At 51.0% G+C, this 15000-nt stretch overlaps 1 protein-coding gene across 12 annotated transcripts in view; it reads right to left on the minus strand.

The window, feature by feature from the left end:
- Positions 1 to 15000, minus strand: part of LOC139416948 (ubiquitin protein ligase E3 component n-recognin 4) — a 147288-nt gene that overhangs the window by 76076 nt on the left and 56212 nt on the right. For 10 of the 12 annotated variants that reach the window (XM_071166146.1, XM_071166141.1, XM_071166138.1 and 7 more), the window contains 14 exons: positions 14796 to 14866; positions 13629 to 13821; positions 11984 to 12109; positions 10788 to 10889; positions 10289 to 10459; positions 8467 to 8649; positions 8112 to 8270; positions 7009 to 7161; positions 6480 to 6707; positions 3183 to 3340; positions 2831 to 3002; positions 2132 to 2333; positions 1363 to 1526; positions 664 to 880 (listed from right to left, as the gene is read on the minus strand). In XM_071166146.1, coding sequence (XP_071022247.1) covers positions 664 to 880; positions 1363 to 1526; positions 2132 to 2333; positions 2831 to 3002; positions 3183 to 3340; positions 6480 to 6707; positions 7009 to 7161; positions 8112 to 8270; positions 8467 to 8649; positions 10289 to 10459; positions 10788 to 10889; positions 11984 to 12109; positions 13629 to 13821; positions 14796 to 14866 — 2299 coding nt within the window. The remainder of the gene's footprint in view (positions 1 to 663; positions 881 to 1362; positions 1527 to 2131; positions 2334 to 2830; positions 3003 to 3182; positions 3341 to 6479; positions 6708 to 7008; positions 7162 to 8111; positions 8271 to 8466; positions 8650 to 10288; positions 10460 to 10787; positions 10890 to 11983; positions 12110 to 13628; positions 13822 to 14795; positions 14867 to 15000) is intronic. The other 2 variants (XM_071166148.1, XM_071166147.1) reach the window with 1 other exon arrangement.

Here is a 15000-nt window from a genome sequence, read left to right on the forward strand (position 1 = left end):
CCTCGTTACACAGCGCTCCAAACCCTCGTTACACAGCGCTCCAAACCCTCGTTACACAGCGCTCCAAACCCTCGTTACACAGCGCTCCAAACCCTCGTTACACAGCGCTCCAAACCCTCGTTACACAGCGCTCCAAACCCTCGTTACACAGCGCTCCAAACCCTCGTTACACAGCGTTCCAAACCCTCGTTACACAGCGCTCCAAACCCTCGTTACACAGCGCTCCAAACCCTCGTTACACAGCGCTCCAAACCCTCGTTACACAGCGCTCCAAACCCTCGTTACACAGCGCTCCAAACCCTCGTTACACAGCGCTCCAAACCCTCGTTACACAGCGCTCCAAACCCTCGTTACACAGCGCCAAGCCCTCGTTACACAGCGCTCCAAACCCTCGTTACACAGCGCTCCAAACCCTCGTTACAGAGCGCTCCAAACCCTCGTTACACAGCGCCAAGCCCTCGTTACACAGCGCTCCAAACCCTCGTTACACAGCGCTCCAAACCCTCGTTACACAGCGCTCCAAACCCTCGTTACACAGCGCTCCAAACCCTCGTTACACAGCGCTCCAAACCCTCGTTACACAGCGCTCCAAACCCTCGTTACACAGCGCCCCAAACCCTCGTTACACAGTTCAGTATTTTTCCTGTGTTCGTGTGTCCTTACAGAAGATGGAGAGTTTCTTGTCGGCCTGCAGAGCCTCCTCCCTGGTGAAGGGGAAGTCGAACCAGCGGGACCGGGTCATGTTCACCTGCATGGTTCGCCCAAAGATCTCCAGGTAGGAGGGTGCCCGCTCGATGGCCTGCGTGCCCACCTGCACCCGCATGCCTGTCATCACCATGGAGATGTTGTTGTTGACCGTCTCCACGGTGAAGCCTCCCGGCTGGGCAGAGGGGGAAGAGATAACCACATCATTAAGATGAGAAAAAGGGGGTTCAGGATTAATGCAGTTTGAATAGCACGTACAAATACAGTATGTGTCAGTTTTCCTCCAGAAATGGTCACAACAGTCTTCCATAAAAATATATACCAGTACCAGTCAAACGTTAGGACACACCTACTCATTCCTGGGTTTTTCTTTATTTTTTACTATGTTCTACATTGTAGAATAACAGCGAAGACATCAAAACTATGAAACAACACATATGGAGTCATGTAGTAACCAAAAATTTTTTAAATCAAAATATATTTGAGATTCTTCAAAGTAGCCACCTTTTTGGCCTCGATGACAGCTTTGCAATAATTAAACCGGTCAATGAAAGACTGGAAGTGGATTTTGCGTTATCCCAGAGCAGTCGAATCAAAGCCCAGAGTTGTGGCGAGTTGGACGGAGAGGGGGGTGTGTGTGGGCATCTTTCTTCATACCTTAGTGTTGGCGACATACATCCCAGTGGAGTTGAGTCTGTGTTTGATCTGCTGTCCGTTGTAAACCTGCAGGAGGTCGTTGCCTCCAAACTCCACCTCCGTCAGCTGTTGGTTACTCTCAAAGAAGTCCACCGGGAAGGTCACCTGACTGGAGGTACGAGTGGCTGGAACAAGGGCGGCAAGTGGAACAGACCATTCGTTAGAAATCAAGTGATCGTTTTTCTGGAACGTTCTTAGCAATATTCAAATGAGAAAAGGAGAACATCAAATGAAAAGTTGGTTTGTCACGTTCGCCGAATACAACAGGGTGGTAGAACTTACAGTTAAATGCTTCCTTACAGGCTCTAACCAACAGTGCAGAAATAGGTATTAGGTGATCAATAGGTAAAGAAATAAATCAACAGTAAAAAGACAGGCTATATACAGTAGAGGCTATATACGGTAGAGGGGCTACATACGGTAGAGGGGCTCGATACGGTAGAGGGGCTCGATACGGTAGAGGGGCTCGATACGGTAGAGGGGCTCGATACGGTAGAGGGGCTCGATACGGTAGAGGGGCTCGATACGGTAGAGGGGCTCTATAAAAGTACCCTTTCTGGAGGAAATGTGTGTGTGATTTATTCAGTTGACTAAACTGCCACCGGTAACCTGGAAAAACAAACTGAATGAGTGACGTGAAACGAAAGGATTTGGAGAAGTACACCGGACCGGACCAGACCGGACCAGACCAGACAGACAGACAGGACAAATGCTGTTTAGTTTAACCCACTTGCGGCAGCAGCTTTGCGTTTCCTGACAGGCTTCATGATGGAGATGCCGGAGCAGGGCTGCAGGGAGGGCTGGAGCCAATAGGAGGTGTTGTCTACGTTAGCCATGTAGATCCTCAGAGAGCCGTCCTCACACAGCAGGATCATGGTGGTTCGCTGCTGCTCGTTAGACGCTGTGTGACGGATAGCTACCATGTCCTGGATCTGACGGGAGGAGACAGGACTATTAGTGGTGTGTGTGTGTGTCTGTGTGTGTGACGGATAGCTACCATGTCCTGGATCTGACGGGAGGAGACAGGAGTATTAGTGTTGTATGTGTGTGGCTCAGTGGGGTGGGTGTGGCTCAGTGGGGTGGGTGTGGCTCAGTGGGGTGGGTGTGGCTCAGTGGGATGGGGGTGGCTCAGTGGGATGGGGGTGGCTCAGTGGGATGGGGTGGCTCAGTGGGATGGGGGTGGCTCAGTGGGATGGGGGTGGCTCAGTGGGGTTCTCTCTCCTTGCCTCCTCCTCAAAAGTCCAATGCCTTTAGAGAAGGAAGTAGAGAGGAATGGAGGAAAGACAAACTGAGAAAGAGTATGTTTATTGGGCTCTGATATGCTACCTTAGAAGGCAGGGTCTTCATTTCCTGGATGAGGAAGGTGTCAGGTTTGACCCTGATGACCAGAGAGAGTGTGTGTGTGTGTGTGTGTGTGTGTGTACTATACCTTAGCCTTAGCGGGCAGGGTCTTGATCTCCTGGATGAGGAAGGTGTCAGGTTTGACCATGATGACCAGTGGAATACCAGTAGTCTGCTGGACGCAGCACACCAGCCCTGGGTGGTTCATCACCTCAGACCACTGGCACAGAGCTGGAGCCGTCTTACTGCCCCCATTAGAGCTGGAGAGACGTTAACGTTAAGATACATCGAGAAAATTAAATGTATCAATAACTCCTGACAAATGTTGTCCAATTACAACAAGTGGTGTATAATTCTAACTATCCAGTTGTCTACTTACTTAATACAAAAACAAATACAAAATTAATAAAGTTCATCGGTACTCCGTTGGTTCTCCTTACCTTTTGACGTTGATGGTGAAGAGTCTCTGTACGTCGGTGGCGCTGCGACTGACGGTGGCAGCGAACGACTTGCCCTGGCTGTAGCTGAAGAACAGCATCTGGAGAACGTGGCTGTAGTACACCGATACACCGCCGCCAGCAACCTGACCGTTACTGTCCTGGAAGGAGGGAGAGAGACCAGTCAGAACAGACCAGAACAGAACAGCAGCGTCTGGAGAACATGGCTGTAACACTCCTCTGCCACCTGGTCGTTACTGTCCTGGAAGGAGGGAGAGAGACCAGTCAGAACAGACCAGAACAGACAAGTCAGTCAGACCGTCCACCAGTCAAATGGCTGTAACACAGACACTCCTCTACCACCTGGTCGTTACTGTCCTGGAAGGACAGAGAGAGACCAGTCAGAACAGACAAGTCAGTCAGACCGTCCACCAGTCAAATGGCTGTAACACAGACACTCCTCTGCCACCTGGTCGTTACTGTCCTGGAAGGAGGGAGAGAGACCAGTCAGAACAGACCAGAACAGACAAGTCAGTCAGACCGTCCACCAGTCAAATGGCTGTAACACAGACACTCCTCTGCCACCTGGTCGTTACTGTCCTGGAAGGAGGGAGAGAGACCAGTCAGAACAGACCAGAACAGACAAGTCAGTCAGACCGTCCACCAGTCAAATGGCTGTAACACAGACACTCCTCTGAAACCTGGCTGTTACTGTCCTGGAAGGAGGGAGAGAGACCAGTCAGAACAGACCAGACAAGTCAGTCAGACCGTCCACCAGTCAAATGGCTGTAACACAGACACTCCTCTGAAACCTGACCGTTACTGTCCTGGAAGGAGGGAGAGAGACCAGTCAGAACAGACCAGAACAGACAAGTCAGTCAGACCGTCCACCAGTCAAATGGCTGTAACACAGACACTCCTCTGAAACCTGACCGTTACTGTCCTGGAAGGAGGGAGAGAGACCAGTCAGAACAGCAGCGTTACTGTCCTGGAAGGAGGGAGAGAGACCAGTCAGAACAGCAGCGTTACTGTCCTGGAAGGAGGGAGAGAGACCAGTCAGAACAGCAGCGTTACTGTCCTGGAAGGAGGGAGAGAGACCAGTCAGAACAGCAGCGTTACTGTCCTGGAAGGAGGGAGAGAGACCAGTCAGAACAGCAGCGTTACTGTCCTGGAAGGAGGGAGAGAGACCAGTCAGAACAGACTGTTACTGTCCTGGAAGGAGGGAGAGAGACCAGTCAGAACAGCAGCGTTACTGTCCTGGAAGGAGGGAGAGAGACCAGTCAGAACAGCACCGTTACTGTCCTGGAAGGAGGGAGAGAGACCAGTCAGAACAGCAGCGTTACTGTCCTGGAAGGAGGGAGAGAGACCAGTCAGAACAGCAGCGTTACTGTCCTGGAAGGAGGGAGAGAGACCAGTCAGAACAGCAGCGTTACTGTCCTGGAAGGAGGGAGAGAGACCAGTCAGAACAGCAGCGTTACTGTCCTGGAAGGAGGGAGAGAGACCAGTCAGAAAAGCAGCGTTACTGTCCTGGAAGGAGGGAGAGAGACCAGTCAGAACAGCAGCGTTACTGTCCTGGAAGGATAGAGAGAGACCAGTCAGAACAGCAGCGTTACTGTCCTGGAAGGAGGGAGAGAGACCAGTCAGAACAGCACCGTTACTGTCCTGGAAGGAGGGAGAGAGACCAGTCAGAACAGCAGCGTTACTGTCCTGGAAGGAGGGAGAGAGACCAGTCAGAACAGCAGCGTTACTGTCCTGGAAGGAGGGAGAGAGACCAGTCAGAACAGCACCGTTACTGTCCTGGAAGGAGGGAGAGAGACCAGTCAGAACAGCAGCGTTACTGTCCTGGAAGGAGGGAGAGAGACCAGTCAGAACAGCAGCGTTACTGTCCTGGAAGGAGGGAGAGAGACCAGTCAGAACAGCAGCGTTACTGTCCTGGAAGGAGGGAGAGAGACCAGTCAGAACAGCAGCGTTACTGTCCTGGAAGGAGGGAGAGAGACCAGTCAGAACAGCAGCGTTACTGTCCTGGAAGGAGGGAGAGAGACCAGTCAGAACAGCAGCGTTACTGTCCTGGAAGGAGGGAGAGAGACCAGTCAGAACAGCAGCGTTACTGTCCTGGAAGGAGGGAGAGAGACCAGTCAGAACAGCAGCGTTACTGTCCTGGAAGGAGGGGAGAGACCAGTCAGAACAGCAGCGTTACTGTCCTGGAAGGAGGGAGAGAGACCAGTCAGAACAGCAGCGTTACTGTCCTGGAAGGAGGGAGAGAGACCAGTCAGAACAGCAGCGTTACTGTCCTGGAAGGAGGGAGAGAGACCAGTCAGAACAGCAGCGTTACTGTCCTGGAAGGAGGGAGAGAGACCAGTCAGAACAGCAGCGTTACTGTCCTGGAAGGAGGGAGAGAGACCAGTCAGAACAGACCGTTACTGTCCTGGAAGGAGGGAGAGAGACCAGTCAGAACAGACCGTTACTGTCCTGGAAGGAGGGAGAGAGACCAGTCAGAACAGACCGTTACTGTCCTGGAAGGAGAGGACCAGTCAGAACAGACCGTTACTGTCCAGAACAGAACAGCAGCGTTACTGTCCTGGAAGGAGGGAGAGAGACCAGTCAGAACAGCAGCGTTACTGTCCTGGAAGGAGGGAGAGAGACCAGTCAGAACAGCAGCGTTACTGTCCTGGAAGGAGGGAGAGAGACCAGTCAGAACAGCAGCGTTACTGTCCTGGAAGGAGGGAGAGAGACCAGTCAGAACAGCAGCGTTACTGTCCTGGAAGGAGGGAGAGAGACCAGTCAGAACAGCAGCGTTACTGTCCTGGAAGGAGGGAGAGAGACCAGTCAGAACAGCAGCGTTACTGTCCTGGAAGGAGGGAGAGAGACCAGTCAGAACAGCAGCGTTACTGTCCTGGAAGGAGGGAGAGAGACCAGTCAGAACAGCAGCGTTACTGTCCTGGAAGGAGGGAGAGAGACCAGTCAGAACAGCAGCGTTACTGTCCTGGAAGGAGGGAGAGAGACCAGTCAGAACAGCAGCGTTACTGTCCTGGAAGGAGGGAGAGAGACCAGTCAGAACAGCAGCGTTACTGTCCTGGAAGGAGGGAGAGAGACCAGTCAGAACAGCAGCGTTACTGTCCTGGAAGGACACAGAGCTACGATGCAGGATTCATGATTTATTCTCTTTCAAAATACTTCAGCTCTGCTTGATCGAGTTGACCCGGTCCATTCTGGTAAACCCGGGGAAAGGCTCTCTGTATTTAAAAAGTTCAAGAGAAACTATTTGAAGGATTTCTGCGTTCAACCCAGGTGTGTTTGTACCTTAAGGTCCTGGTGGCTGATCTCCAGGACTGAGGTAACATAGAAGGGTCCGTGTTGGGCGCTGGACGACTCATCCATGACCTGTGTGTACATGTAGCCAGCAGAGGACATGATGACGATGATGCTCTTCCCTTCCTCGTTGAACAGGAAGGTGGCGTCACGGATCTTGGAGCTCGGCAGCAGGAAGTAGTACACAGGGCTCAGAGCGTCCACTGACAGGTCATAGATCTAACAGGAGAGAAGAAGAAGAGTTTCACCAATCAACGCTGTTTTATGCAAATCAACCCTTCTATTCCATTCATTCTTCTTCTATTGAAAGACAAAAGGACCAACAAAGAGATGATTTTCCATTCTGCTCTGTTCTGTTAGTGTTTTTACAGTCAGGTCCTTGTCTAAGGCGTGCACATTATATTACCTCAAGAGCTGGTTAACAAAAGGATTAGCCCAGGAATTTGTCACACAATTATTATTTTTTGATCTACATTTGAAGCAATCACCTAGAACACTTTATAAAGAGCTGATGTGGTACCTTGACGAAGTCCGCCGTGATGATGGCCAGCTCCGTCTGGGAGCCAGGCAGCCAGATAGCCTTGATGATGAAGTTCCCAGTAGCCAGCTGAGGGTGCAGCACCAGGTGTTCTGAAACTGAACCTGTACTACTGAACGTCAGCACGTGGCAGTCCTGAACGAGAGAGAGAGAGAGAGAGAGAGAGAGAGAGAGAGAGAGACAGACAGCTTGGCAACATGAGGTGTGCGACTATGATTAGAAAAAGCAGCAAAAACAAGGCATTATTCTGATGGGTAATATTGTCACCCATCAGACTATTCTTGATTAAATCTTGTCTTCACATAGACTAAATAATGTGTTTAATTAGTTTTGATGTAGAATGGACCATTATAATGCACCTGTATCTAAACAGGGGCAGCGGGAAAAAAATACATGTCATCTATGCACTTAAATAGTGAATGGAGGATGCTTTTCCCCCTGGTTTATGTTCATGGCAGCCAGGTAGGATATACTCCTGTTGTAAAGAAAAGCAATGTGCTTAATATTAGGAAAGTTGAGAAATAAATACAGTTGGCCTAGCCTATAGGACGCTGAAGGGGATCCTCCTCTTTTTAACAGAGGCCATCACTTTTTTTTCTCTCAAACAATTTCATAGCCTATAGAAAATGTTGCGTAACATGAGCTCCTGGGCTCTCGTGACATTTACATTGATGTCAGAGTGACTAGAGGGACAACGGATTGCTGAGTACCAGGCAGTTAAAAAGTTTGGTAGACTAATAATGACCTTCAGCAGCAACAGAGCGTGGAGTGGAATTATACTGCCTTCATAACTCATGACCACCGATGTGGCGGTAATACGGTCACTGAAACAGCCCTAGTCTGAATACTTCCCAAATGCACTGTACATATATAGCTAGATAGGCCCTAAATCTAGAGACGGGGGTTCTTTCTCAATTCCTTGCATCATCTCCTCGCCTCCTTCTGAAAATGCTTTTGAGAAGAAGGTCAAAGGGGACGACCTTGAATACCTCTGCCCCCAAAATGGTTGAGAGGGAGGCAAAGAAGACAGGAAGTGAGGAATTGTAGACATGGCTTCTGAAGATCCTGTAATGAATCTGACTAACCTTGAGTCCACAGACAGCCAGATAGTCTTCGTTGCAGGGGTTCCCAGTGAGGCTGAGCACGGTGAAGGGAACGGGGGCCGAGGCCAGACGAGTCAGGGTTAACTTCCTCTTACTGGAATCAGCCTGCTTCAGTAGAGCCGACAGCTGCAGGACGGTGATCTGGAGATGAGGGGAGAGGTGGGACAGTGAGGGGAGAGGAGAGCAGAGGGTTAGGGAACCCTGGGTCAGCACCAGACAGAAAGTGGAACCGAGCGTTCAGGTTCTGCGAAATTATCTAAAAGCACACAAAATAACATCAAGATGAAACGCTGCTTTTGAACTTTTTAAATACAATTTAGCGCAACAACGTGCCCACCTTGCCCTTCTCGTGGCTGACGGCGAGGTGCTGGCGGCGCCCGTGGGGCGAAGACAACACACACATGGCGACGCGTCGCAGCACGTGGGCACTGATGAGCTGTCTGATGGTCTGGCCCTGGTCTCCACTGTAGTTCATACGCACGTTCTCAAAAGCTCCCTCCTGGGAACCAAGGGTAGGGACCTGGGGAGACGCAGAGGAAGAGGGCGTGTTAAGTCATGAGGAGGAGACTGGACGAAGGAGGCTCAATGGAGCATCAAATACGGCTTGGTTCTCACACTTCGCCAGGCTTAGACGTCCTTGTGCCTCCTCAAGCCGACTCCTGGAGCCGAAGCAGCACAGCTGGGTTTTTGTCCCAGCTATGTTCTACACCTTGATCAGATGAATCCGGTCTCTCACACTGCTGAACTGAATCCGGTCTAAACACTGCTGACCTGAATCCGGTCTAAACACTGCTGACCTGAATCCGGTCTAAACACTGCTGACCTGAATCCGGTCTAAACACTGCTGACCTGAATCCGGTCTAAACACTGCTGACCTGAATCCGGTCTAAACACTGCTGACCTGAATCCGGTCTAAACACTGCTGACCTGAATCCGGTCTAAACACTGCTGACCTGAATCCGGTCTAAACACTGCTGACCTGAATCCGGTGTCTCACACTGCTGACCTGAATCCGGTGTCTCACACTGCTGACCTGAATCCGGTGTCTCACACTGCTGACCTGAATCCGGTGTCTCACACTGCTGACCTGAATCCGGTGTCTCACACTGCTGACCTGAATCCGGTGTCTCACACTGCTGACCTGAATCCGGTGTCTCACACTGCTGACCTGAATCCGGTGTCTCACACTGCTGACCTGAATCCGGTGTCTCACACTGCTGACCTGAATCCGGTGTCTCACACTGCTGACCTGAATCCGGTGTCTCACACTGCTGACCTGAATCCGGTGTCTCACACTGCTGACCTGAATCCGGTGTCTCACACTACTGACCTGAATCCGGTGTCTCACACTGCTGACCTGAATCCGGTGTCTCACACTGCTGACCTGAATCCGGTGTCTCACACTGCTGACCTGAATCCGGTGTCTCACACTGCTGACCTGAATCCGGTGTCTCACACTGCTGACCTGAATCCGGTGTCTCACACTGCTGACCTGAATCCGGTGTCTCACACTGCTGACCTGAATCCGGTGTCTCACACTGCTGACCTGAATCCGGTGTCTCACACTGCTGAACTGAATCCGGTGTCTCACACTGCTGAACTGAATCCGGTCTAAACACTGCTGACCTGAATCCGGTGTCTCACACTGCTGACCTGAATCCGGTCTAAACACTGCTGACCTTAATCCGGTGTCTCACACTGCTGACCTGAATCCGGTCTAAACACTGCTGACCTGAATCCGGTGTCTCACACTGCTGACCTGAATCCGGTGTCTCACACTGCTGAACTGAATCCGGTGTCTCACACTGCTGACCTGAATCCGGTCTAAACACTGCTGACCTGAATCCGGTGTCTCATACCGCTGACCTGAATCCGGTCTCTCACACCGCTGACCTGAATCCGGTCTCTCACACTGCTGACCTGAATCCGGTCTCAACACTGCTGACCTGAATCTGGTGTCTCACACTGCTGACCTGAATCCGGTGTCTCACACTGCTGACCTGAATCCGGTCTCTCACACTGCTGAACTGAATCCGGTGTCTCAACACTGCTGAACTGAATCCTCCACTTTACTGCCTCCCAGCCTACTACAGCGATGGAACTTGTTTGTCCCACATTCATGGTTAAGAACTAAAAAAGGTATAGCAGTGGCACTGTACCATCAGTTGGTCAGTCATTTCAACACTCTTGTCCTGAGTGTGTAGCTCGTTGAGGGCCTGCTGAGCTCGGCTGCTGCTGCCTACAGCGGAGGCCTGCTGGAAGTTAGTCTGGATGGCATCCATCAGGAAGATCAACATCTCCAGAACCACGGCCGCCGTGGAGGAGCCAGACTGGAGAGAGAGAGAGAGAGACAGAGGTGAAGTCAACGTCAGCCAATGATACGTCATAACAACGTCAGAATATTATCAGAAACGTCTCATAACAAATACTGATCTTAAAATGTCCCTGAATGTCAAGACAAAGTGTAAATATGGATTTATTGGAAACCGTTTTGACAGATACATTGCCCCCCCGCCCCGCCCCCCAGTGTATACCCGACACGCATTTCTTTACACAGAAGTGATGTAGGTCTGGTTTTGACTGAACGTTTAACACATAACTAACTCTTGACGTCAGAGTGCAAGAGACGTCGCTGCCCTTCGGTAGAAAACCTCTCACCACTTGTGCCAGCAGTTCCTCCTGACATCCCTCGATGTTCTTACAGACGCTGCTCTTCTTGGGACGGTCCTCGTCGCCAGGCTTGCCCTCACAGATGGTCACCTGTGACATGAACAATGTTTTTTTTAGAGTGACTTGTCCAATCCCCAGACCTCTAGACGTTGTATATTGTCTGGTGTCCCCCCCCCCCCCCCCCCCATGTCGTGTAAGGAGTTTTAATTTGCCTGAAATCCACAACATGACAAAGAACCTGAGGTATCAGCTGTTATGCTGCAAGGATTCTCGTAGAATGGCGGGGATGTATGTATTTCAGAACTACACGGTACGTTCCATGGGTGGAACCTAACCTCTTGGTTTAAACTGAGCTTTTTTATTTAATTTCTGTTTGTATGTTTGTTTAAAATGTATGTATTGAGAGACACAATGATGGTGATGGGGTGAGAGAAGCACCGAGAGGGGAGAGGAAAATGGTGTATGTGTGTGTGTGTGTGTGTGTATGTATTTTTGTAACAGTATTTTTTTAAATTTTAATTTCACAATTTTCACCCACAACAACGGAGATGAAGCAAGGACAACAGCACTCACTTACACATACCTGCATATATATATATGCAGGTATGTGTAAGTGAGTGCTGTTGTCGTTGCTTCGTCTCCGTTGTTGTGGGTGAAAATTGTGAAATTAAAATTTTTAAAAATACTGTTACAAAAATGAGGACACATTTCAGTTTAACGCATTCAGTTGTGACGACTGACTCGGTATCCCCCAATCAGTTGTGACGACCGACTCGGTATCCCCATTCAGTTGTGACGACCGACTCGGTATCCCCCATTCAGTTGTGACGACCGACTCGGTATCCCCCATTCAGTTGTGACGACCGACTCGGTATCCCCCATTCAGTTGTGACGACCGACTCGGTCTCCCCCATTCAGTTGTGACGACCGACTCGGTCTCCCCCATTCAGTTGTGACGACCGACTCGGTCTCCCCCATTCAGTTGTGACGACCGACTCGGTCTCCCCCATTCAGTTGTGACGACCGACTCGGTCTCCCCCATTCAGTTGTGACGACCGACTCGGTCTCCCCCATTCAGTTGTGACGACCGACTCGGTCTCCCCCATTCAGTTGTGACGACCAACTCGGTCTCCCCCATTCAGTTGTGACGACCGACTCGGTCTCCAACTTCTCCCTCGTCTTACCTTGCCCTTGTCGCTAGAGCCCAGGCTGCTCTGATGGCGGATGGCACTCTCAGGCATCCTCAGTTCACTCTGGAAGGCTGACGACTCCTTCATGGTGCCGCTGCTGGGGCTGCGCTTCACCAGGGCCTGAGGACGACCGCAGGTTGGTCAGAGGAGATATTAGACTGTCTGAACACACACACGCATTCAAGACCACAGTTGCGCACACGATCCCACACACACGCGCACACGATCCCACACACACACACACGATCCCACACACACACGATCCCACACACACACACACACACGATCCCACACACACACACACACGATCCCACACACACACACACACGATCCCACACACACACACACACACACACAATCCCACACACACACACACACACACACAATCCCACACACACACACACACACACGATCCCACACACACGATCCCACCCACACACACACACACACACACACGATCCCACACACACACGATCCCACACACACACACGATCCCACACACACACACACACACAATCCCACACACACACACAATCCCACACACACACACAATCCCACACACACACACAATCCCACACACACACACAATCCCACACACACACACAATCCCACACACACACACAATCCCACACACACACACACAATCCCACACACACACACAATCCCACACACACACACAATCCCACACACAATCCCACACACAATCCCACACAATCCCACACACACACAATCCCACACACACACACACAATCCCACACACACACACAATCCCACACACACACACAATCCCACACACACACACAATCCCACACACACACACAATCCACACACACACACACGATCCCACACACACACACACGATCCCACACACACACACACGATCCCACACACACACACACACACGATCCCACACACACACACACGATCCCACACACACACACACGATCCCACACACACACACACGATCCCACACACACACACACACGATCCCACACACACACACACACGATCCCACACACACACACACACGATCCCACACACACACACACACGATCCCACACACACACACGATCCCACACACACACACACACACGATCCCACACACACACACACGATCCCACACACACACACACGATCCCCCCCACACACACACGACCACAGTTGATCACACACACACGCATTCAAGACCACAGTTACACACACGATCACACACACACACGATCACACACACACACACGATCACACACACGATCACACACACGATCACACACGATCACACACACGATCACACACACACACACACTAATACATCAATGAAAATACAGACAGGCAAGGCATGCAGATATTATTACGATCCATATAAATCTGTCTATATTAATCACTTATATTAATCACTTGAATTAATTCTGTTTTTAAAGTTGAATCATGTCAGCCAGTTAATTCTGAGATGTGTTAAGTTGTACTACTTGATAAACAGACAACAACAACAACAACAAAACAGTGGATGGATTCCCTAACGTAACGTTTCTTAAGGTGAGGCTTTAACAGCTAGAGATCCCAAGCTAACTGGGGCACTGATGGTTATGAGGATAAGCCAATGGGATGGATGGAATAAGTGATATAGCAAGCCAAAAGTTACCGCAGTGGTTCTCTTCCCATGGTGACCTGAGGTATTCGGTCTCACCTGACAGGTACCGTCCTCCTTGGCCCCGCAGTCACAGAAGAAAGAGCCGTATTTGGCATAGGAGATCTCGTGGTCTTTGTGACAGACCTTGGCGCACACTGTACACACACCTACCCCGTCCAGCATCTTACACGTGTGACAGTGGTACCTAGGAGAGGGAAAGGGAAAGGGAGGTTGACTTATAATAGATGCACTAGAGACGTCTCAATTACCCTGTCCTTTCTCCTGAAGTGCACACTCGTATAGAACACCCCCTCCTAGAAATGTAAAAGCATTGGGGTTGGTGGGTGGGGTGGTGGGGTTGGTTGGTTGGTTGGTTGGTTGGTGGGGTGGGGTTGGTGGGTGGGGTTGGTTGGTGGGGTGGTGGGGTTGGTTGGTTGGTTGGTGGGGTTGGTTGGTTGGTTGGTGGGGTGGGGTTGGTTGGTTGGTTGGTGGGGTGGGATTGGTTGGTTGGTTGGTGGGGTGGGGTTGGTGGGTGGGGTTGGTTGGTGGGGTGGTGGGGTTGGTTGGTTGGTTGGTGGGGTTGGTTGGTTGGTTGGTGGGGTTGGGTTGGTTGGTGGGGTTGGTTGGTTGGTTGGTTGGTGGGGTGGGGTTGGTTGGTTGGTTGGTGGGGTGGGGTTGGTTGGTTGGTTGGTGGGGTGGGATTGGTTGGTTGGTGGGGTTGGTTGGTTGGTTGGTTGGTGGGGTGGGATTGGTTGGTTGGTGGGGTTGGTTGGTTGGTTGGTGGGGTGGGGTGGGATTGGTTGGTTGGTTGGTTGGTGGGTGGGGTGGGATTGGTTGGTGGGGTTGGTTGGTGGGGTGGGATTGGTTGGTTGGTGGGGTTGGTTGGTTGGTGGGGTGGGGTTGGTTGGTGGGGTGGGGTTGGTTGGTTGGTTGGTTGGTGGGGTGGGGTGGGGTTGGTTGGTTGGTTGGTTGGTTGGTGGGGTGGGGTTGGTTGGTTGGGTGGGGTGGGGTGGGATTGGTGGGGGTGAGTGAGTTAGCAATCCTACCAGATTTCTTACACGAGGCATTTCCTGCACACTTTGGCAGAAAGTCAAGGTTATTGAAACAGTCTATGTGGAAGTGGAATACTGTGAAGGAATGGTATTGATCACATGAAGGGGGGGGAGGGGCTTCTTTTACCAATGCTGGTTCATGAACTCCTTCTGGGTGATGGTGAAGGTACACAGCTTATTGCACTGGGAGTCTTCATCCTACGACACAGCAGAGAGAAATCAGCTTGGTTTTTTTCTCATTATTAACAGATACGCTATTTCCTCTCCATTACACCCAGGTTCTCTCTACTGAACACATCTGCTTTTTTTCTCCCCCCTCAATGAATCTCTTC

This window comes from Oncorhynchus clarkii, chromosome 9 (assembly GCF_045791955.1).
Source record: "Oncorhynchus clarkii lewisi isolate Uvic-CL-2024 chromosome 9, UVic_Ocla_1.0, whole genome shotgun sequence".
Classification (NCBI taxonomy): Eukaryota; Metazoa; Chordata; class Actinopteri; order Salmoniformes; family Salmonidae; genus Oncorhynchus; species Oncorhynchus clarkii.